We start from the raw sequence: 25,158 nt of genomic DNA on the forward strand, positions 1-25,158 counted from the left end.
TTTTGGAATTACTGACCAGTGAGGTCCCAGAGAGCCCTGAGCACTACAGGCTATTATCAATCTTATGGGTTTCTCTCCAGAATTTTACAGTAAGACCCTGTTGCTGAAATACCACATACTTGAGCCATACAACATATAAGCTGGTGCTGACCTGGAAGTTTCATCCTGACCTGTTAGCTTTCATAGGGCTGGAAGGTGCTTTGCACACTAATGGAGAAGAAGAGCAGGCATCAACCTTACCCAGCTGTGAACCCTGTGTTCTAGCTTCAATAATGACTGGCCTGGCAAAACATGCCCAGTGCTGCCATAGTGGCACAAAGATCACCAGAGTCAGCAACCACTTTCCAAAGGGGGTTAGTACAGCTCCACAAGAGAAACTAGAACCTGTGACTACACAGGTGAGAGCCCCTAAAGGAGAGCCTCCACCTACCATTCTGCTGAATGGACATAGTATTAAGCCAACTCCTAATGATGTATCATCATACCATAGACTGATACATCTCTCAGCCCTCGTCACAGGAGCTTCTAATTGCAGTAGATGGTGATTAACACAGAGTGTTAATCATGACTAGCCAAAGTGAGACAATATGAGACTTCAGAATGGACAGCCCTAAAGGGGACATACACACCATACTACCTCTTTCCAGGGTTCAGGGATCGTGTAGAATATGGGGCAGAAAGAATACAAATGTGGTAGATGTCTAAAAGGAAAGAAGAGGGCACAGCACACGTGCACTTATGGTGACTGTGACAGCATGGACAAGGCTGTGCAAACCCATGACAAATGAACTCCCTGTGTGGACAGGGAGGCTGGGCATGAAGTCCTACTCTCAGCACAGGAGCTAACAGTCATTGAGAGTTGCTGTGAGAGGAGAGTAAGTTGTTTGTAAGAGGGTAGCCCTGGTACTTCTACTATGTCCATTGGAAGGCCACTTATGTAAGAATATCTAGGCAGCACAAATTGGTCCTTACAGGTTTAAGAAAGAAGGCACAAAATTAGACAGGTAGGGAAGACAGGTAGATCTGGAAAGTTAAAGGTGGAGATGACTGAATATGATCAGAGCACACTGCGTGACATTCTCAAAGAATAAAGATAAAAATAAAACAATTTTTAAAAGGGAAAGGCCAGTTCAGTGTGGTGCTACATTCCCAGAATTCCTACACAGCTTCAAGTTCAGTCCAGTGTACATGTAAGTCCCAAACCAACCAGATCTACACAGTGAAACCCTGTGTCAAAAATAACAAAATAAATTTTAAATTAAATTGAAAGAATAATAACAAAAGGGAAGAGATAATAGGACTGTTCAGGAGCCTCAGTGTGATTCACTTAACTAAGAAAGCTGGCACTAGGGCTCACACCTTTAATCCCAGCACTGAGGAGGCAGAGGCAGGTAGAGCTTAGCAAGTTCAAGGCCAGCCTGGTCTATATAGTTTCAGGACAGCCAGGGCTATGTACAGAGGCCTAGTCCAAAAACTAAGAAGAAAAAAAGAGAAAGTAATGAGTTAGAAGAACCCCAAAGCAGGTGATGTTTGCAGGTAGATGGAGACATGCAATTCAGAAGGCCACCTTTCAGGCTAGGGGTGTGGCTCACTGCCTCACATGCTGGGAGAAAAACATCTCCAAAGGGTCACTGTTATCATTTTTTCCTACTGTAAATGATTTTGTGCGTCTTGTATCCCCATTTTCTTAGCACTACTATTTTATATGATTTAAAAAGTAATTATCAATTTACTTATTAAAAAAGAAAATCAGTTTACAGCACCTCAGCCAGCCAATCGCTAGCACTCACCTCTGACACCACCTCGTCCAGCTGTCGCTTCAGGGAGCCATTCTCCTTCTTCAGCTGCTCATTCTCTGAGAGGGCAGCCTTCAGCCTGGCCTCCAGTCCTAGCATGTACTCTTTCTTCTTCTTGCGCGACTGACAAGCAGACTCTCGGTTCTTTATCATCCGCTGCTGTCTCCTCAGCACAGCGATCTAGAAGTTACACAGCACACAGAATCATGGTACCACATCAAAATATCAACACCTACTGACTTTTCAAATTATTTCTAAACATCTCAGGTCAAAATATAGGTTGGTGGTTATTTTTAAACAAGTCTTAAATATGCTGCTCAAATTAAGTAAGCTCAAGTCAACTGAGCAAAAAACTCCTTTCTAAATCCTAACCACTGGTACTTTCTGAAGCACACTGTTGAGCATCTAACTGATTCTTTATAAAGTCCCTCAGAAAGTACCTCAAAGGAGCAATGTGAGGTAGCCCACACTGAAAAATCCAGTACTCCAGGAGGTTACAGCAGGAGGATTGCTCCAAGTTTGAGGTCAGTCTGTGGAGCAGTGGACCGTGCCACCAGACCAAAAACTAGGAAGGTCCAACAGATTCAGGAAGCCCAGCAATTCTCACAATTAAGAACAAAAGGTGTTTAAATCACTCCCAACCAAGTTCCTGTATGTGATCTTGACACCCGACCAGGTTCCATATGTAGCATGTGGTATGTGACCATGACACCCCATTGAGAGAACTGTGACAATCAGCCCCGTAGGGACACCACCTCCCTTCCTTCCACATGCAGATGAGGCATCCCTAACATCTCAGACCAAGTCAATGAAAAGCATCTGCATCTAGACCCCACCCCACCCCAAATGTTTACAAGTTCCTATCTATCCACAAGGAAGAAAGTGCACGAGGAATTTCATCAAAGGTCGTCTGAGAGTGCCTGTCTTACTGAGCTGTAACACTTCAGGGAAGAGTTCTCTCATCACTCGACCCCAACCTGGCCCAACCAGCCAGGTGTGACAGCCCGACTGCAGCCACTTCCTGCTCCTGGCCCCAAACTTGGCCCCTAGCTGCCCACTGTGTCTTGCTGCCAGCCACCTACTCCAGGATAGGAGTGGCCACGGAAGAGACTTCCTCTTGCTCTGACTTCCCCTTGGAAAGTTGTAACTTTTTGGCCACTCAGGCCAGGCCTGAGCCCCTCAGATCCCCACGAACAGTGCCAGGTAGGCAGACCGGCATCAGTCTGACCCTATTTTGAAAAAAAAGAAAAGAAAAAAAGTTTGAACTAGTAAGGTAGCTCAGTGGGTAAAGCACTTGCTCCGCAAGCCTGTGGACCTAAGTCCCGAGTCTGACCCCAGTCCCAGTGGAAGGAGAGAGCCGAGACCTCCACAAGCCATAGGATGCACACACGCAGGGAGGGAGCACTGGTGCCTGTGCACAAGAGGTTGAGAACCATTGCAAAACAAATCTAATACAATGTAAGCAGTTGTTATGTTGTAGAGAAGTTCTACACATTTATTGTATGGGTGCAATGTTCTTTTTTTATTTTCTACCTCAGTATGCTGAATCCATCAAAATCCATAGATATGAAGGGTCAAATACATATATACTGCTTTAATCACCATCACTGGGCCTAAGTTAATTGTCTAAGTTCCCAAGCCCTAGATCCAATTACTCAGATCACTTCTCATGTAAAATTGTTATCAACATCTTTTATCAATACTATATATCTCTCAAAATATGCAAAAAGCCAGGTTGGTGGCTCATGCTTGTAATGCCAGCACTCCGGACTCAAAGCCAGTTCAAAGCCAGTCTGGGCCTTATGAGGGACTTTCTCAAATCAAACACACAAGCAAGAACAACAAAACCAACAAGCCTGCAAAGGCACGGGTAGAAGTGAGCACTACTCTTTCACTCTCCATATTTACTGTCTCTCTCAGTCCTTCACTCACCTCAAGTACTAATGATCAAGTTGATTTCAATGCAAATATTCTGTGACTTCTCTATTTCTACAGTCACTCTCCAAAACAGGTTTTTGTGAATGGATCCACACACTACAGCAACAGACTCCTGGCCATATGGATTATCCTCTATGCCCATCCCCCCACCCCCCTCCACCCCGCTCTACCACTTCAAAACTCTCTTCACTTCCTGGCACTGTCAGTCAGTCATTCCCTCCTTTCTCTCTCAGGGCCTTCTTTGATTGAGCACTCACTACCTAACCATGCCTGCTCCTTAACCCCAGCATTCTCTACGCCATAATCACTACACTATGTCCTCATTTTTGCCCACACTCTTTATTCCCACTTAATGCCATCTCCTCCCTAACCAACTTCTAAGCTCCTCCCCTCTCCAATTATTCTCATCTATTTCTTTAAATGTCTCATAGTCTTAAAATTTGGAAGATGCACCAAAATACTCAATGGTTTCAACAATGCTAACTAGCTTTTTACTTAGATTTTAGACTTTGGAACCCACTGTCACATCTGATACTATTTTTGTTTAATAACCAAAAATATCTACCATGTCACAACTTACTTAAATTTTTTATTACATTAAAATAAATACGGGGCCGATTGTTACATCATTAGTCTAATTTCTTTGGGTAGCAAATTTGCTAGTCTCAAAAACAAAAACAAGAATAATATTAACTCCATTAGATTATTATGTACATAAATGGTTGAGTTACTGATGTCTATCTGTTTCTCAATGGACTTAAAAAACTCTAATGTGGGGTGTGCTGTAACTCCTTCAATAAATGCAGTTTTAGATCAATTTTGTTTAAGATAACTGTCTTAGGGTTTCTACTGCTGTGATTAACGCCATGACCAAAATCAAATTGGAAAGAAAGGATCTATGTCATCTTATAGTTTGTGAGCAATTATCCAGGGAAGTCAGGGTATGAACTCACAGTGGGAACCTGAGGGCAGGAACTGATGCAGAGACCAGGAAGGAAAGCTGCTTACTGGCTTGCTCCTCATGGCTTTCTCAGCCTGCTTTTTAAAAAAAAATTTTTCAATAGCACTCAAGACCACCAGCCCAGGGGTGACACTATCCACAACAGACTGGGCCCTTCCACATCAATCACTAATTTAAAAAATATACCTCTGCCTTGACCACAGGACAATCTAGTGGAAAAATTTCCTGAGGTTCCCTCTTCCAAAACGAACCTAGCTTGCGTCAAGTTGACATAAGAACTAGCCAGCACATTTATAACAGGAAACTTATAGCTACCCAATTACGACATCTCCTAGCAACAGTGGTGAACTATAACCAAACAATACCCAACATGATGCTGTCAGTCATCTCTCAGTCCTAGCTCACATGGAAAAGCATTACATGGGCATCGAAAGAACACTTTCTTTTCTTTTCACTTTCTAACTGAAACTCCACAAGAAGGTTGATGTCACATACCCATCATCTGCCAGAGTTCCCAGCCCTATATATGTCTAGAATTGTTTTTGTTATTATTCCTAAGCAATAAAACTAACTGCTTACATTACAACTACTATCAAAGTAATACCCAACATACACATGGGAGGGGGGAGGGAAGGAGGGAGGTAGGGAGGCAGCAAGACCATGGCAAACTGATTACTCATCAATTTCCAAACATTCTCAGGACAATACCACTTTGTTCTGCTGAGCATAAGTTGCAATCAGCTTCATTGTTCCTGGGAAAGCTGGTGCTCACAATTAATAATACTAGAGTGCCGAAGTCCATGGAACACTGAGCAAACACATAAAAGAGAAGGTTCCCAGATGGAAGACTTTATACTAAAAGTTAGATAAAAGGCAACTTCAACGGCTAATTAATCTATGGGATTTAGGGAGGCTTACAGATGGTATACCATTTAATAAATCTCAAACAAGGATTAGGCATTTCTATAAACAAAGAAATCACCTGCACATTATACACAGCATTAAGATTTCAAAGGCTGACAACCCACATGCCTCAGACCAAAAAGAAAAAGAAAAAAAAAAAAATGAAAACCACCTGTGGCCAAATAGTCTGTTTTTCTCATAGAAAAAGGTCCATTGTAGTAGGTCTGAAAATATTCAGCATTACCAATAAAGGCAGGGTAAGAACTATAGAAATAAATGAAATGTTTAGGAGTCAAAAGTACAGGGCTGCTACTATATCTCAGTAAGCTGTCTTTAGCCATCTGAACACATGATACTAAATTAAACTTCCTAGACCAAAAAGAGTATATAGATGATTTTTTTTTTAGACTAAGCATATATATACATTGCTCAGTGTTCTTGAGGAGGGTTAAATTCTGTTGGGTACACTGACTTTACAAATACAATGTATTAGAATCATCCCCAAATAGTAAGAATGGCAGCATAATATAATCTCTATTTATTAAAATTAGTATATTTTCAAGATTAAAGCCAGGCATACATCTGTAATTCCAGCTCTTGGGAGGCAGAAGCCAGAGAATTGTTGTGAGTTCAGGGCCATCCTCATCTACAGAGTAGGTTCCAAGTGAGTCATGCCTACCCCAGGAGACTCTCTCAAAAACAAAATAAAACTCTAATGGTTAATAAATAAGCCTCATTTGAATCTACTGAGTGATAGACAACCCAAGGCATGAATCAAAGTCATCTAACTTTAAGCCTCTTGGAACCTATTCAGTCGCCCCACTAGGCTTTCAGAGACCACACAGAGCTGTCACCACAGCATGGAGGGTGTGCTGTTTGGCTACTCTATGTGCCGTCTACAAATAGAAATGTATGGACCTGCCTATGTCTGGAAGCCAGCTCACCACTGTTAGCCCCAAGTACAAGCATGAAATTGAAAGGCTGGCCCGCTAGTTCACTGACACACTCCCATCTAGGCACATCAGATGGCTTAACAGACCAACAGGGACCAATGGCTGGCCCCTCCTGCTTCTGATCATCCTGCCTGCAGAGGTCTCTCCCACCAAGCACTGTGCCTTGGAAAACGAATAAAGAACCAAAGGAAAACATCCACAGCTGCAAAGGATTTGTCCCTTAGTGCCACTGCACTATAAAGTGTGGTGTTTTCCTTATAAAACAAACATTTGTTTGCACAGAAGAGAGACTTATGTAGAAGGAAAACTTTCACAAATGGCTAAGTTCCTTTTGAGGCTTGAGTCAGTTTAAAAGGCAAAGCTTCAAAATTGCCCACGTTTTCTTTTAATTTTAAAAGCTTTACCAACTGATAAACACTTTATTAAAAACCCCTTTTACAAACAAAATGATGTTTAGAGCCTTGAGTCTAAGATGCTGCTGGAAATGAGCTACAAACACTAAAAACTAAGGCAGTACAAAAGCAAGCGCAATACTTCTATGTTTGCACACACAGTGCAACGTCTCGGGGAAGCTCGGCTGAGAATGAGAAGAGCCTGCAGTCAGAGGGCACCACATGGAGTGGCTTCCCCCGACCTTCATGGGTTCCAGGGTCATTCTCAGGACTCCGGCCACCAGGCTCGTGCAAGTGCTGAGTGAACTCACTGGCCCAGACTGGAGTTTTGCAATTAGATAGCATTGTTCTATAACTCAATAAATATATGTGAAACGACTGAATTGTACACCTCAAATCAAAAAAACAAGAGTTCAGCCCAAAGGTAGAGTATTTCCCTAGCGTGCCTAAAGCTCTGGGTTCAATCTCTAACACAGAAGGAAAAAACTTATGGTATATGAATTATCTTGATGTGGTTGTTTCTAAAAAAAATGTGAAATCATTCCTCAAACCAATAGAAATATCAACAAGGAACTACAAAGAATTAGATGAGGAAATCCCACCACTCAGGAGGTAGAGACAGAGAATCAGGATCCAGAGCCAACCTTGGTTATACACGAAGTTCTCAGACAGCCTGAGACGAAAGAAAGAAAGAAAGAAAGAAAGAAAGAAAGAAAGAAAGAAAGAAAGAAAGAAAGAAAGAGAGAGAGAGAGAAAGAAGAAAGGAAGAAAGGAAGAAAGGAAGAAAGGAAGAAAGGAAGGAAGGAAGGAAGAAAGAAAGAAAGAAAGAAAGAAAGAAAGAAAGAAAGAAAGAGAGAAAGAGAGAGAGAGAGAGAGAAAGAAGAAAGGAAGAAAGGAAGAAAGGAAGGAAGGAAGGAAGGAAGGAAGGAAGGAAGGAAGGAAGAAAGAAAGAAAGAAAGAAAGAAAGAAAGAAAGAAAGAAAGAAAGAAAGAAAGAAAGAAAGAAAGAAAGAAACAGAGCGAGCCAGAGATCAGCCAGGAACATGTGAGAATAGGCAGCCCACAGTGAAGCACCTGGCAGAGGCAGGTGATGACATAAGCAGTTGCTAGGTCCCTGCAAGGAGCCTAGTGGAATCAAATGCCATTCTAGTAGGTTGTCTCTAATTCCTGTTACCTCACCTTTTCTTTGCATGATCTCTCTCCTCTCTCCTCTCTCTCTCTCTCTCTCTCTCTCTCTCTCTCTCTCTCTCTCTCTCTCTCCCTCCCTCTCTCTCTCTCTCTCTCTCTCTCTCTCTCTTCCTCCTTCCTTCTTTCCCTCCCTCCCTCCCTCCCTCCCTCCCCCTTTCTTTCTTTGCCCCCTCCCCTGCCCTTCTCTACCCTCAGGACACTGCTGTCTGTCTACATGTCTGCCTCTACCCTTCTCTAGACCCTTACTCCCTTTCCCAAATAAATCCCTCTGTTGTGTGGCATGATTTCTCAGGGGACACCTTGTCATGGGCACACTAGGTACCCCCTCCCCATATAATATTTCATAACAGTAAACTATTAAAACTGAGATAGCACCTATCTTCTGACCCTACAACTCCAATTTTAGGAATTCCTCAGGTATACTTGTACAGAAACAAAAAGAAAGTATGTATCAAGTTATTCAAAATGAGAATGTTCACAAACAAAAAGATTACAAAATGTGAATATGGAATCTCTATGAACTAGAATCCCATTTAGCTTTTTTCTTTTTTTTTTTTTTTCTTTTATTTTATGTGTATGAGTACACTGTTGTTCTCTTCAAACACACCAGAAGAGGGCATCTGACCCCATTATAGATGGTTTTGAGCCACCATGCAGTTGCTGGGAATTGAACTCAGGACTTCTGGAAGAGCAGTCAGTGCTCTTAACTGCTGAGCCATCTCTCCAGCCCCCATTTAGCTTTTCTTAAAAATCTCGGCGGCGGCGGCTTCTTCTTCTTTCTTCTTCTTTCTTCTTCTTCTTCTTCTTCTTCTTCTTCTTCTTCTTCTTCTTCTTCTTCTTCTTCTTCTTCTCCTTCTCCTTCTCCTTCTCCTTCTCCTTCTCCTTCTCCTTCTCCTTCTCCTCCTTCTCCTTCTCCTTCTTCTTCTTCCTTCTTCTCCTTCCTTCTCCTCCTCCTCCTCCTTCTTCTAAGATTTACTTTTTTGTGGCTATTTTGTTTTTATGATTATTTGTGCATCATGTGTATGCAGTGCCCATGGAGGCCAGAAAAGGGCATTGGTACCCCTTGGAACTCGAGTTACAGGCAACTATGAGCCACCATGTTGGTAATGAGACTAGAACCAAGTCTTCTAGAAGAGCAGCCAGAGCTCTTAATCACTGAGCCATCTCTATCCCTACCTTTCAACTTTAAGTCCTGATGGGGAACAATCTCCAATATATATTAAGAAAAGCAAGTTGCAAGACAGTGTGGACATGAGCTACTATTTCTTTAGAAGAGGTCATTTAGCAAACACTTTAAGTGTGTACATAATAAAGAACCATCTCAGAACAGGAGGGCAGAAAACTGGTGAAGGCAACTGCTTTAGAGATGGGAACTAACTGATCAGCAATGCACTTTCTCCCTCGGGTGAGCCCCAAGGTAAGACTATAGACAGACTATCAGAGAAAAGAGGGTAAAATATTTAATTATTGAAGGTGTAAGTCAACATGCTTTCAAATAATTACTTACTAGCTTTATCAGGTAGCAAACTGAAAGACATAAAGAACACTTGAAGTTAGCAGGCATGGTGGTGCACACCTTCAGTCCCAGCACTAGGGAAACAGACGCAGGGAGGTGTGTGAGTTCAAGGACAAATTGGTCTATATAGCAAGTTCTAAACCCACAAGAGACACACAGTGAGACTCTGCCTCAAAAGACCACTAATGTTGATACAACATGAATTCATCACAGCTCAGCACATGAAGAGGGGAGGGGGGACTGTCAGTGTCCCCTCACAGAGCCACACAATCACAAATTTTAATTTATAATAGTTTTATTCAAGATAAATTTTTAGACAACCCCAAACTCCATTTAAGAGAAACTGCAAATACTTTAACAAAGCATAGTTTTCTTTTATTTGCAGTCATTGGTAGTAGCAAAGCCAAAAGCTAGTCAGCACAAAAGTGACTTTTTCCTCCTAAAATCTGGACAGCTTCTAAGAGCACCAAATCTTTCCTACTGAAATTGTTCTGACAGATTCCTTGACTCTGCAGCCTAAAGAAATATCATGGTCTTGATGCTCTTAACAAAAGCTTTAACAAAATGATTTTTTAAAAAGGCATTCGGTTACTAAAAGTTGTCTACTCGTTCTCTCTCTGATTTAAGATAGGATAAAAGGAGAGCCAATTCAGTTAGCCCTAAAAGAGGACCTTGGATGTTTAGTGTTTAGAGGTTTGGTTTGGTTTCTGAAAAAGAACACAAGTAGAGTGCCTGTTACTTTACACTGGAAATAGACTGTACAGTTACATCGTTCTTGAGAAACATCCTTCGAGGGGGGTCTCTAGTGAGCTTTATTCCTTACTGGACAAGCTAAGAATGCAAAGTTATAACCATTTGTGGCGGGAGTTAGCCAGTCATTTCTTGCTGTTATGCTCCCTACAGACAACTTTGAAAGAGGAGGTACAGAGTCCCTCTGGTAAAGGAGAAGGGCTGCTTCCAGCTTGCTGTGAAAATGGAAGACTTCCCAAGTTCATATTTGTCCACTGGATGAAAAGAGATCCCAGCCACAGCACTTCAACCTAACACCCGAAATCTCCGACTTCTTATACCATTTCTAGAAAAAAAGAAATCATAATACAGGCTGGAGAGACGGCTTGGCGTTAAGAGCAGCGGCTGCTCTTCCAGAGGTCCTGAGTTCAATTCCCAGCAACCAACTGTAATGGGATCTGATGCCCTCTTCAGGTGAGTCTACAGACAGTTACAATGTACTCATATACATAGGATAAATACATAGTTCTTTTAAAAAATTAAAGAGATAAGGAAAAGAAATGCAAAATCCAATGTGGAACTGGAGACTGCCCTTTTCAGTATTCCTAATGCCCGCAGGCATGTGGGAAGGAATTCTCCCCTACCTTAGTAACCTTCTTTCCGTGATGGTTCTATGGGCCTGACACAGGAGTTCAAAAACAGAGTCCTCTTGGAAGGGTGTGTGTGTGTACGTGCATGTGCATGCACACACGTGTACACGTGAACACGTGTCCATGAATGTTCATGTTTGTGTGTCAAGATCTCCAATCAGAAAAGATTGGAAAGTGTGCAGAGTGAAGAAGGGTTTAATAGATGTCCCATAGAGTGAATGGGTAGGCAGGGAGAAAGGGCTGGGGCCTCCTAGCAACACAGTGTCAATCACTCTCACCTCTTCGGTTCTTTCTAGTTCTGTACTAATTCATGATCTTTTCCTTTCCATTGTTCCAGGCAATGAATTTCAGTAAAACTCTCAGCTATGTTGGTCCACTATAAAATATATAGAATATAATTTCACCACATTTTTCATGGTCCTTTATCCCAGTAACTCAAATCTCATAATTTTAAAATCCTAAACCAAGGTGATTAGGGCTCATGAACTGTTGAGAGGAAGAGGAGAAGAGATGGAAACAATGTAACAGACTTAAACAGATGCTCTAGCCGTAACCTCACACCTGGCAACACTCAACAGCCCTCAAAAGGAAGCTACCCAAGCTCTCTACCAAGCCAACGTTGTAATTCCAGAATTTCATTTAACAGAGTACATAGAGAATGTCCATACTAAAATAAAATCTCTATTTTTTTCATCAGGATCAGAGCTAAAACCAAACTGTACTTCTTGAAAGTGTAGGTAAGGTTTCCAAGAGTTAAACATAACAGGTTTACCAGCAAAGGCAGGAAGACTGAAATTATAATCTGAGCCAGGCAAACTGTTTCATAACAGAAAATGTAGCACTTAATGTAGTCTGCAGAATACGGTATGCTAGCAACGCTACTTATGGCAGTAGCTGGCCCCTAGAGAATGCGGCTTGCCAAACAAAAGAATTCAAAACAGGCAGGGAATGAGTAGCCATGTCAGCATTACAAAGGCACGAAAGACTGATAATAGTTTTATGAATTACAACTTTTCCACCATATGGTTTAAAAGCACAAAAATGGCATGATATGAAAAATTGAGGGATACATTTTGAATCAAGACTAACTACACTACTTCACATTTAAGGAGACTTAAAATATATATGCATGCTACTAACATAGAGGCTGCTCCGGTGGCTCAGTCCTCTCTCTCTACAGCTCCTTCTAGAACAGGCTTTACTTTGGGTGCCTTGGGAAAATTAGCAGACTAATGTTTTTCTACCTCAAAGAATATGAAAAACTCACACTGAAAAGTCTTGACTCATTTCCTATGTGGTGGTTTGAATAACAAGGCCTCCCCGCCCACACACACACACCTCTGCCATGCCCTCTCGAAGACTCCTATATTTGAATGCTTAGCCACCAGGGAGTGGCACTATTTGAGAAAGATTAAGAGGTGTGGCCTTGCCGGGCGTGGTGGCGCATGCCTTTAATCCCAGCACTCGGGAGGCAGAGGCAGGAGGATTTCTGAGTTCGAGGCCAGCCTGGTCTACAAAGTGAATTCCAGGACAGCCAGGGCTATACAGAGAAACCCTGTCTCAAAAAAACAAAACAAAAAAAAAACCAAACAAACAAACAAAAAGAGGTGTGGCCTTATTAGAGAAAGTGTGTCACTGCTGGTGGACTCTGGGGTCTCAAAAGCCCATTCTAGACCCACTTCTCTCTCAGGATATAGCTTTCAGCTACTTCTTCAGCACTATGCCTGCATGCCACCATGCTCCCTGCCATGATGATAATGGACTAAACCTCTGAAACTGTAAGCAAGACTCCACTTAAATGTTTTCTCTTATACGAGTTGCTTTGGTCATGGTGCCTCTTCACAGCAATAGAACAGATACTAAGATACCCTGCTATGCTATAAATGAAAACAGCTCAGAAACTGCAATTCTGTTTAACTCGAAGATCATCCTAATAGTCTTTTGGTCTCTTATATTAAACACATACTACATCAATATCTCTTTTATAATTCTGTCAGCTCTAATTTCTGAATCAGAGCCAATACTGCTAACAATAAAAGATAACACTCATCAATACAGATACACTCTCATCTCAAACATCCTAACTAAGGTGTTTTCTAAGACTTTGTCAGCAAGTTACTCAAAACTTCCCAGAGTCCTCTAAATACTGCAAAAGCAGAACATATGTTCTTTCACATCAAACAACCAATGAAAGCTGTCTGGCTAACAGACCAACATGCAATTAACTGAATTTGTTTGGAGATTACAAATGGTTCAGGGAATCCATCACTGTCAGCATTCAGCTGCCTATTAATCACAGTCTAAAAAGAAAACTGGCCTCCAGCATCTAAACACAATTCTTGTATCTAAAAGCTTAGGACTTGAAGAGCTCTTTCTATCACTTACCTGCACCTGTTCCAGATGACCCACTGGAATAACCCAGAAGAATTCTGTTGTCCACATGACACCCTACCTTTCCTAACAGATAGCTCCTTTGTCTACCTTCAGTCTTCTCTTTTAATGTACTGAATCACTACAATCCTTAAACAGTCTTCTATGGCATGGTCTCTTGGAGATGGGGCGGGGACTAAAGATTGAACCTAGGGCCTGTGCATGCCAAGCAAGCACTGTGCTACGGACCACATTTCCAGCCTTCAGTTTTTAGAAACCTTTCCCATCTTTTGTTTCTCTGGAATTCTAAACACTTGGGATATTATAATTGTTTAAAAAAAATGACTAACTATGTTAATATTTAACAACTACACCATACTATCATTCTACTTAAAGTTCTAAGGTAATGTCAAATGTTTTCTACTGTTAGTTTCATTTGGGAATATTACACACAAAAAAATGCCAAACTCCTAATTTCAAAATTATTCAGAAGATATTTGAAGGGATCTTTGAATTGTTGGAGAAGCAAAGGACAGGGAACCCCTACTAGAGGAATAAGTTCTGTTTCCTGAGTCAGGTCTTAAGTTAAATTCTGTGTGCCCTACCTCTTCCTCTTCAACACCTTTCCTTTCTTAGACCTTAAACCCAAGCCCTGTGTACACAGCAGCCACCCAATGCCCTTCCTTACCCACTTCACGTACTCCAGAAAGCCAGTCAGGAAGTTAAAACGCTACTTTTACACTGCAAGGAAGGGGACAAATCCCTGAGCCCTTGTCCCTGCCAGCCCCACAGTCTCACGCCCCTTCAGCACTGAATCTTCTAAGGGGTCTCCCCAGAAGGGATGGAACTGAGAAGCCCTGGTATTAGAACCAGCGCCTATCGCCTGCCATGTGGAATGACTGCCCTGGTATAAACTTGATCTCATCTACCAAGGTCAGAGGCCCTAGATAGTTTGGGGGATATACAGACATGCAATTGGAGGGTGGTGGGGGGAGTGGGTCACATCTCCCTGTTCTTGTTAATCTCCATGATTGTACTGGCTAGTTTTGTGTCAACTTGACACAGCGGGAGTTATCACAGACAAAGGAGCTTCAGTTGAAGAAATGCCTCCATGAGATCCAACAGTAAGGCATTTTTTCAATTAGTGATCAAGGGGGAAAGGCCCCTTGTGGGTGGGACCATCCCTGGGCTGGTAGTCTTGGTTCTATAAGAGAGCAGGCTGAGCAAGCCAGGGGAAGCAAGCCAGTAAGTAACATCCCTCCATGGCCTCTGCATCAGCTCCTGCTTCCTGACCTGCTTGAGTTCTAGTCCTGACATCCTTGGTGATGAATAGCAGTATGGAAGTGTAAGCCAAATAAACCCTTTCCTCCCCAACTTGCTTCTTGGTCATGATGTTTGTGCAGGAATAGAAACCCTGACTAAGACAATGATAATAAAATATCCATGTCTAAGGAAAAAAATAAAAGGAAAAGTCTCCACCTTTTTAAAATGTTCTGGTTTCCTGGTTCTGTGAAAAGCATGCTCTTTTAGTTCCTTGAGACAGGGGTTCTCTGTGCAGCTCTGACTGTCTTGGAACTTGCTCTGTAGACCAGGCTGGCCTCAAACTCAGAGATCTGGCTGCCTCTGCCTCCTAAATGCTGGGATTAAAGGCGTGCACCACCACCACCACCCAGCTACTGGTTAAACTTTTTAAATAAATAAATAAATAAATAAATAAATAAATAAATAAATAAATAAAACCCTCACAGATTATTTTTGAATTTCTGCTATCGTCATTCTTTTTCTACATACTACATACTAGAAAATCTCCTACCTACTAGGAGAGAAAGTCAGCTTCTATAGCTAGCTGTCTACGCCTTTCCAATATTGCTTCCTCTGTTCTGTGTTCACCAGATGCCTTTTTGTTTTAACTCCTAGTCAGATATCTGATACTCTTTTTTTTAATATGGACACTTCATGGATCTGCGTGTCATTCTTGTGCAGGGGCCATGCTAATCTTCTCTGTATTTTCCCAATTTTAGTATATGTGCTGCCGAAACATGCACTATTTGTTACTCTTAAAGATTTTGACTGGATTCAGACGTAGTAGAATTTCTCAGCAAGGACTTCGTACATCTCTGTTCCTAGTGATTTTCTGCGGCATCCTGAATTCTTTTGGCCAAAACGTCCACACCTTCTGTACCTCCTCCCTGTCTTCCTGGTGTGTTGCTTCTTCAGAGGACAGTGTTATGTTGCAGGACAACTGGAGTAACGAGACGCTGAATCCTGAGTGCCCCACCCTGGGCCTCTTACCTTCTTTGTTTAGGGCTTTCTGGCAGCTTACAGTTTGCAGATCCTACTAACTCTACTGGGCCCCAACCACCAAAGCACAGTAGTGACCACCCAGAACAGCCTTCTCCTCTTTTCAGTGATCAAGTGAGAACACTCAGACTGACATCCGTAGTGCATCTATGAACAGACTTGCACTTCCCTACTTCTCCTTGGTCGATAACAAAAACGTCCCTTATTCAGTTGTGTACTTTGACTGTGTCAAGACACCTTGCTTCACAGTAAAGCCTTGTCCTTCACACCACTGATTGGAACCACAGAGCCCTTCCACTCTACCCATCCTACGCAGAGGATCATCAGCTACTTCTGTGGCCACGTCCTTCTCATAGAAAGCACAAACTTGTTTCGTCATTCACTTCAACGAGTCTCTGACAGCCAGAAGCTAGACAGGAAACATTCAACTTCACCTTGACACAGCCAACCACCAAGGAGATGCCACAAAGCAAACTTCCCTTCTCCATATGTTAAGATGCACTGTTCTCCATATCAGTACAAACCAGGGGACTCTTGTTCTAAACCAAGAATGATCTACTCACTAGCAATGCTTTACTACAAGTTTTCACAATATTGTCAGCTGAGATTACAGCGATATTTATGGAGGAGAAAAGTGCATTCCCAAGTTTACGGCCAGTCACTGCCACAACACTTCCAAAAACGCAAGGAGACAGGTCATAAAGCAGGCATGGTGGCACGCACCTTTAATCTCAACACCCAGGAGGGATGCAGAGGCATTTGGATCTCTGTGAGCTCGAGGCCAGCCTAGTCTACATAGTTGAGTTCCAGAAAAGCCAGGGATACACAGTAAGACCGTCTCAAAAAAAAACAAGACAAAACCAAAAGACCTTGGTACTCAATTCCCCTGAATTTACAGAAGAGATTTTTCAGCGACATCAAAAGAAAACAGCTGACCAGCAAGTGCTTTACCTTTAGCTGGCTTTAAGGAGTGACAGACCGTAGCGAAGTGTTGTTTACAGTAAGAAATTTTAAGATTTACAAGGTAAGTAAGGGTCCAAATAACCACAAAGAGACCGAATTCTCAGGCCTGAGGAAGTGCTGACAGCGCCTCAGAACACTGAACAGGATGGGCAAGGCGGCTCAGCAGTTAGGCACCTCCCACTACACCTACAGACCTGAGGTTGCTTCCTGGGACTCACAGGGCAGGAAGAGGAAACTCACTTCGCCAAGCTGCTCTCTGACTTTCATGTGCGCACACACACACACACACACACACACACACACACGCATACACACACCACACACACATACACACACACACACACACACATACACACACCACAAATAAATAAAATGAAAAGATGTCTGCAGACTCTCATCAGGGGAATTTCAAAAAACAATTGAAGTCAGGAATTATGAAAGACTCTGTGAGATATTAGTGAATGGCTCGGTTGGGACTCGAGGACCAGGATGAAATATCCTAATAACAAGTAAGAATACAAAGACGTGCCTACTTCATGCTTCATTAAAACCGTCTCCACCAAACACCAAATGTGCAATTTTGGCACACTCTTACTTCATTCAATAAAACAAACTTCAAAACAGCAAACAGCAAAAGTAAAAGGAATTTGTTTGGTTCTTTTTAAAAAGTACTTACATCCGAACCCATACTTCTGGTGGCACTTTGTAGAACAGGTTTAGTCACGGAAAGTTTTCCATTCACCGGGCTGTTCACCACAGGGGCTGGCACCACATTCACCACATGGTTAGGTAGCTGTGTGGCTCCTCCAGTGACTGCAAGAACTGGCTGAGCAGACGGCAGAACTGCAGGGCTCTGAAGTTGAACCACAGTCGGCTGAGAGAGCAAAACAGTCTGACCTGGGTTAGAAAAGAGAGAAGGAATCAGTGTGTCACTCTGTAAGGGAGCAGCCGAACATCCAGCTCTGTTTTACAGAGGAGCAGAGAACTTCAACAGATAAGATACCATGGAGGCAACACATTCAGGGGGACTCTGATGTTGTGTTTTTAATGGGACCAATTAAGTTCACTGTCTCTGAGCTATCATTAACAATCTGTTTTCAAGGCAGATATGGTGGTACAAGTCCAAGTAGCTGAGAGGCTGAGGAAGGGGAACCACTCATGCCCCGAAACCTGAGGACAGTTTGGACAACACAGCAAGACCCAACTGAAAAGAGTAAAAAACAAAACAAAAACAAACAAACAAATGGCAGGAGAGCTGGCTCAGTGGTTACAAGTGCCTGCTGGTCTTCAGAGAGGCAGAATTTGATTTCCAGTACCCACACTGAACAGATCACAACTGCACATAACTCCAAGTCCACGGGTGTGGGCACCATATTCCGGGCCTCCTTGAGTAAGTGTGTGTGTTTGGACACACACACACACACACACACACAATCTAAACACTTTTACAACAAGCCTGACAATGCAGGCCGTAATTGTCGCCACTAAGGAGGCTGAAGTAGGAGAATCAAAAGTTCATTCAGACTCTCATCTCACAAAGTACATAAAAGAGGACCAGGGTGAAGCTCAGTGCAGAGGGCTTGCCTAGGATGCACAGGGCCCTGGTTCAATCCTCAGTACTGAAGAGTTGGGGGGCGAGGGCAAAAATACTCACTAGAGACATGAACAGACAAGGCAGTTCATTTTTATCTTTTTCAATATAACAAGACATAACCAATCTCTTATCATATCTCCATTCTCCAGTTACTAGCCTCTGAATTTTATTAGTACTATATGAATTTTTCTTATTTTAAACAAATCCTTTAAATTAAGATTTACAAATACATACATATACAAAAAGAGTCAAGTGACTACAAATGCCAAAAAATATAAAACTTTAGTTGCGGCACAGTAACTGCCTTTCTGATCCCTGCCTAACCAATGATCTTCACATTGTTTCCTAGTCTTTGCAGCTGCCATTATCTTAAACTTGTGCTCATCTGAGAACTCACATCACTACCCTCAGGAAAGCACAACTCATAACCATGATCTGTTAAAACTGTACCTGCCTGTTTCCTTTCCTCTGTCAATTCTATAAGGTATTAAAAGCCTTGCCTAATATCCATAGTAATTTGGCTTTATCTCGCTGAATAAAGGTACTATTATAACCAGAAATGAAACTTCAATAAAAATTTATAATTTTTCTTCAAGGAAAATCAGGCATTTTGCATTTAGACAGTTTAATATGGCTTATAAAAGCTCAGTTTCATATTTCAAAGGGTCAGGAAAAACTGAAAATCAAAATAATACTTTCAGAACACCTGTTTGTTAAAAACATCTGTCATGGCTAAAAAAAGATCAAATTCATAAAATGAAGTTCTTTGTTTCAGTGACCTCAAAAAGTAGACCAGAAGTAGAATCCAAATGTTACCAATTGTCCCCAATTCAGTTATTAGTACTTACAAGTAGTAAGTTTGTAAGTCTGCGCCAGAGACCTGGGAGGTGAGAAACTCAGGAATCAAAGGGAGGGACCTTGGACAGGATGCCCTATAGTGGGTAGAGGGAACTTGTAGAGCTCACCTCCAGCAGAAAGAGAGCGCATCAAGTGAGGGGTGGGGTTGCCATCCCACAGTCAAAGCACTAACCCATAATTGTTCCTGTCTGAAAGAATTACAGGGATGGAAATGGAGAGGAGTCCAAGGAAAAGAAGGTCCAGTGACAGGCTCAAAGTGGAATCCCAAGATGTGACACTATTACTGAGGCTATGGAGCACTCACAAAAAGGGGCCTATCATGACTGCCCTCCGAAAGACCCAACAAGCAGCTCAAAGAGTCAGATGCAGATATTTGCACCCAACCAATGAACAGAAGCTGCTGACCCCTGTTGTTGAGTTAGGGAAAAGCTGGAAGAAGCTGAGGAGGAGAGCAACCCTATAGGAAGACCAGCAGTCTTGGTTAACCTGGACCCCTGGCAGTATACACCAGCTGATATGAGGCCAACACATATACAGCAGAGGACTGCCAGGTCTGGGTTTAATCAGAGAAGATGCACCTGACCCTCAAGAGACTGGGGGCCCCAAGGAGTTTGGAGGTCTGGTGGGTAGAGATTGGGAGTGGGACATCCTTGTGGAGACAGGGGAATGGAGTGGAGGTATGGGATGTGGAACAGTCGGAGGGTGGACCAGGAGGGGAATAAAATCTGGAGTTGTAAGTGAATAAATAAATAAATAAATAACAAATAAATAAATGATTTTTAAAAAGTAAAATTAATTCTTAAATTTGAAATACATATCATTTACTGGAACATAACATTGCCAGACATGTTTAATACTTGTTTTCCCCTAAACTGACCTTCTGTTATAAAATAAATTCATATAAAATGGAGAAACGTATTAAAGGCAATTATAGAAATAAATGCCTAGGCCAGATATACAAATAAAGGTATATATGTATTTAAATATATGAACATATGAACAAATACTGTGTTTTTTAACAGCACCAAATAAGACATTAAGTTAAGCTGCCATTAAAAAGATATACTCACTCTAATGTAAATTCGAAGCCAAGGATGCCTAAGTGAATATCCTTACTTCTCAGGGCACTGGAATCTGAACCCAGGGTCTTGTACATGCTAGGAAGGCCTTCTACCACTAAACCCTGGGTGGCAGTGAGGGGGTGGTTGACAGGATCTCACTATGGAGCTCAAAGCTGCCTGGAACCTGCTGTGGACCCAGGCTAGCCTCAGCTCACAACCTTCTAGCTTCAGCTTCTCAAGGGTTGGGATTACAGGTACACCAGTGCCCAAAAGTACTCTTCTTTTAACAGCAGAAAAATAGCTCAGCTGCATAAGATAATCAGGGCTGTCTGTCAGTTTCTATGGACTGAGAAACTACATAATGAGAAACGATTATTAAGAATTTAGCGGGCTGGTGAGATGGCTCAGTGGGTAAGAGCACCCGACTGCTCTTCTGAAGATCCGGAGTTCAAATCCCAGCAACCACATGGTGGCTCACAACCATCCGTAACGAGATCTGACTCCCTCTTCTGGAGTGTCTGAAGTCCACAGTATACTTACATATAATAAAGAAATAAATCTTTAAAAAAAAAAAAAAAAAGAATTTAGCTATGGTTTTAAATGAATTTGTATTGGATAAAAAATAATGTATGGCTATAAAACCAAGCTCTTAGGAGACTGAGAAAGGATTTTTGAGTTCAAGAAAATAATGACACTGTAGTATAAAGTTAGAAAATTTAACTGAAACCAAATTTCAAAGCACTTTAACCCCACATAGAGAATCTGAACTTAAGCCTGCAGGAATCACATCTATTCCATTTTTCTTTTTTGTCCACGTAGCATATGCATGTACATGTTTTCACATGAATGCACATGTGTGGAGGCCAGAGGCTGCTGCTGGGTACTTCTTCAGTGGCTCTCTGCCTTAGATTTTGAAACGGTCTCTCATTGAAACTGGATCAATTGGCTAGACAGGCTGGTTGGGGACCTCCAGGGATCTTTCTACTTCTAGAGAGGCACTAGGGCACCCAGCTTTCCATTTGGGCACTGGGAATCTGAGCTCAGGTCCTAGTGCTTCTGTGGCAAGCATTTTACTGATAGAGCTATCTCCCCAGCACTTCCTTCTTCTCATTCCAAGGTCAAATTTTTTAAAAAGTATGAAAGATACATATTTAAATTTCAGATAATATTAATAATTAATAATATTAATATTGTAATATTAATACCAAAGATTATATTATAAAAACAAACCATTTTATTGGCACATGCTCATCAAAAATATAGTTTTCAGATCATATAAAATTATTGAAATTCAAAATGTATAATTTTAATCTCTGGAACTGATAAGCTGCTCAAAAAAAAAAATCTGTATCTTGCTAGAGATCTTGGGCTGGTGGTGGTGGAGCACACCTTTTTTATCCCCACACTCAGGAGACAGAGGCAGGCGGATCTCTGAGTTCCAGGCCAGCCTGGCCTACAGAGTGAGTTCCAGGACAGTCAGGGCTACACAGAGAAACCTTGTCTTGAAAAAGAAAAAAAGATCTCCTATCTCTCAAACAGAGCCAAGAGTTTACAGCAAACTCTTGAGGGTACGCCCTCGTTTACACACTGCCATGTTAAGGTCACACTTCAGCTTTCATGCATGTGCTTTAACAGTTGTGGGAACTCTAATGAGGTTCTTCATGAATTTAAATTCTTAGCCTTGGAAAGATACAAATCATTTTGAGGTCTTAGAAATACTTTAGGTATTAGTCCTAAAACTCAATTTATGAATATACACTAAATCTTGTGCCTTATTTCAAAGAGTTTATCAGCCCTTAACATCCATTTGCAAATCACAAGAACACTTATTCCACAGGCTCGCTACTTTTCCTACTTAAAGAAACAAATCGGATGCTGCTCCTGAGTGAAGGTGGGCATTTCAAATTGTTTGTCTGTTCGTTTTGTTCTTTCATTAGGAATAGGTTTTTACCCATACAGCCACTCCCTTGTTTAGTTCTTTTTATCAATGTTCTATTGCCCATGGTTGAGATCAAATTTATGAAGCCTTTCCCATTGAAACGACGCTCCAGAGAAATAAGCTAACCAATCTTAAATGCAAATATGAACATAAACACAAATGTAACGTTGATGTTTATTTACAGATGCTCTACTAACTCCTAGTGCTAATGAGTGCCAATAAATTCAATCTGGAGAAATGAGTACTGCATAAATTTTCTCACAGCCATGTGTACACAGGTTGATATAAGTACGGTGATGACTAAGCTGCCTAAAAGATGTCACATATCTCAAGATTATCAAGTCCTCAAACCTTAATTTCTTTCTCTAGTTTATAAACCCTTAACATCCTTTTGACTTTCTTGTAGAATCATAAGTGCATGAGGCCATCTGGTGGATAAAATATAGAAAAACACCAATTCTGAGCCAATTGGCAAGTCAGGTCTTCTAAAACCTAGTTCAATGCCCTGCTTACCAAACTACACAGTCTCCTCAGAAATTAAGAGCCAGATTTATTGCTCAACACATCCCTGATTTGAAATGGTCCTCATTATTAAAAGTCCTAACCACCCCTAAAACAAAACAAGACGGCCACAGCCAGAATAATCTCAGAATAAAATAGCAATACAAACGTTTCCCCGAGTTTCTTCCTCATTCTAAGTGGTTTTATATCAAAAACCTCAGCCAGCTGTGGCACACACCTCTAGTGCCAGCATTCAGGAGGCAGAAGCAAGCACATCTCTGCTGGTTTGAAGGCAGCCTGCTCTACTTACAGAGTTCCAGGCCAGTTAAGGATACATGACACTCTGCCTCAAAAAAAGAAAGAGAAAAAGGAAATCAAGAAGAAGAAGGAGGAGGAGGAGGGAGGGGGAAGAGGAGGAAGAAGAGAAGGAGGACACCACCACCACTACAACAACAGCAGCACCTCGAATACAGATATCATCACAATAAAAGCTGTAAGAGAAAAAAGAAGCAACAGTTATGATCTGTAGTGTTCTGTCTCTGCAAAGGCAGGAACCATATTAGTCATCTCTGTAAAATCCTTAGAACCAAGGGACATTTCCTGATGGGATGGCACATGCTCAAAAAATTTAATACAAATTAAAATAAAGTGTGTAATATAAGCCTTATTTCTTTGCAATAAACACAAAGCATCACAGTCTCCATGGGTACCTTTGGTGGGCGCAGGCTGTATGCTGATAATCGACTGCTGCTTTGCCAGTGGCATAAGGGCTGGTAGTGTCTGAATGATGATGGCTTTTGCTGGAACACTGGCATTGGTTTGAGTCTTGGGCGCTGCTGGAAGTAATAAAGGCTTGGGCTGAACTGAAGGTTTTGAACTCATCTGAATTTTTTTCTTTGGAGTCAGTCCATGTTCTAGAGTTTAAAAAAAAAAAAAAATTTTTAAATTAAAAAAAAAAAACTTCAAGTCAATCTGAAGAAAATTAAGAAAAGCTATCATCACATTCCATACTGTCCTCTATGTATTACCCTAATCACGTTCCATACTGTCCTCTATGTATTGTCCTGACTTCCGAGTAACAATCACCAATGAACGTAAGCACAGCTACTCTGTAGCTGCTCGGACTGAAGAGAACGTCCTACTCTGATATCATCCTGTGCAGTTCTGGGAAGGGGAACATGAACTGGTAAAGGTCATGTCAGAATTACTGACTGAAGCCCACAGCTTAAGGAGGTGAGAGGCGTCACCTCTCTTACTCAGTATCTTTAACTGGACCGCTACAACCTCTCCTGAAGATGACGGGGTCCAAGCCTATTCTAACTATTTTTCACAAAGACCATCATAAAACATTTTTCTCCTTGACTTTTTCAGTTATTATTCAGAACAACAAAAAAATAAGATGTAATTTAGGGGCTTTAAGTGTACTGGTTGTTTCTCAAGTGGGCCTGGATTCTGCAACAGCTTATAACTGTCTACAATTCCAGTTCCTTGGGAACTAAAGCCCTCTTTTAGCTTCTGGGGTCAGGAGGCATGCACTTTGTTCACAGACATATATGCCGATAAAACACTTGTACATATAATAAAATAAAATACAATGATAAACTATTTTTAAAATGCAAGCCAGTTTAATAAATATAAGCTTAATCCAAGATTTGCCTTTTAAATATGGAACTTAAGTTGTCTAAAATGGAAATAATAGAAGTTGGGAGAGCAAGAGCGGCAGATACCCGTTTTGCTTCCAGGACCAGTGACAGGCTTCTCTTCCTTCAGTGGCTCTACAGAGGAGGGGCTATTACAGCTGTCGCCATATAAGGAAAGGGGGGACTGAGAACTAGACAACAAATCCAACTCCTCCTGCAGTGAAACACAAAAAATTAATGAGCAAGGGTATAATCTTTGAGCAACAAATTACTTAAAAGGAGAACACGATCTTACTTAAACAGAAAGTGCCACAGACAGCTTAATGCGAAGATAAGGCACAGTATAAGTGACTATTGATAAGTCAACGCTCACGGACCCCAGAGGAAAGACACTCAAAATGAAGCATCTTATGCCGCACTCCCGAAGTAAGCATAGATTGTTCATCTGTTCCCACTTCTCCCCACCCACTCTGATCTTACCTGGTCTGCAGTCATACAGACAGTGACTTATCACCATAAGGCTAGAGCTACGGCTAATATCCCTTCCCATTTCTTTTATTTACCCTTAAAAGAATTTTAAAAGCAAAGTAATTCTATTAATTCTTTATCAACACTGCCTTCTTCCACAATAAGGGAGATTGATCTTAAAATAAACAGTTATTTTACTTAATGGATGAATGACTCTGACATTTAACAATTCTCTCTTAATTTTCAGTGAATCTGTCATGCTTGTTAGGGTAACATAGGAAAAATTAAGATTCCCTTCTAATAACACAGAATAAAGTAGGCTCAAAAAGTATAGAAAATCTAAATGTTAAAGATAAACTATATGGCTAATATAAGAAAATGCAGGAAAATATCTTTGTGGTATATAAGCACAAAAGAACTTCTTAAAACTTCCAAATT

General features: G+C 41.5%; 1 protein-coding gene and 1 non-coding gene across 4 annotated transcripts in view; both read right to left on the reverse strand.

The window, feature by feature from the left end:
* The window catches only part of Atf6 (activating transcription factor 6), a 176,433-nt gene that overhangs the window by 125,728 nt on the left and 25,547 nt on the right, over positions 1–25,158 (reverse strand). For all 3 annotated transcript variants that reach the window (XM_029474736.2, XM_021159362.3, XM_029474734.2), the window contains 4 exons: positions 24,340–24,466; positions 23,323–23,526; positions 17,336–17,556; positions 1,791–1,976 (listed from right to left, as the gene is read on the reverse strand). In XM_029474736.2, the coding sequence (XP_029330596.1) occupies positions 1,791–1,976; positions 17,336–17,556; positions 23,323–23,526; positions 24,340–24,466 (738 nt within the window). The remainder of the gene's footprint in view (positions 1–1,790; positions 1,977–17,335; positions 17,557–23,322; positions 23,527–24,339; positions 24,467–25,158) is intronic.
* LOC115032352 (U6 spliceosomal RNA) lies at positions 15,334–15,440 on the reverse strand. The gene has a single exon (XR_003838033.1). It is a non-coding gene; the product is annotated as a U6 spliceosomal RNA (small nuclear RNA).

This window comes from Mus caroli, unplaced genomic scaffold, assembly GCF_978045245.1.
Source record: "Mus caroli unplaced genomic scaffold, Mus_caroli_1 scaffold_1, whole genome shotgun sequence".
NCBI classification, from domain to species: Eukaryota; Metazoa; Chordata; class Mammalia; order Rodentia; family Muridae; genus Mus; species Mus caroli.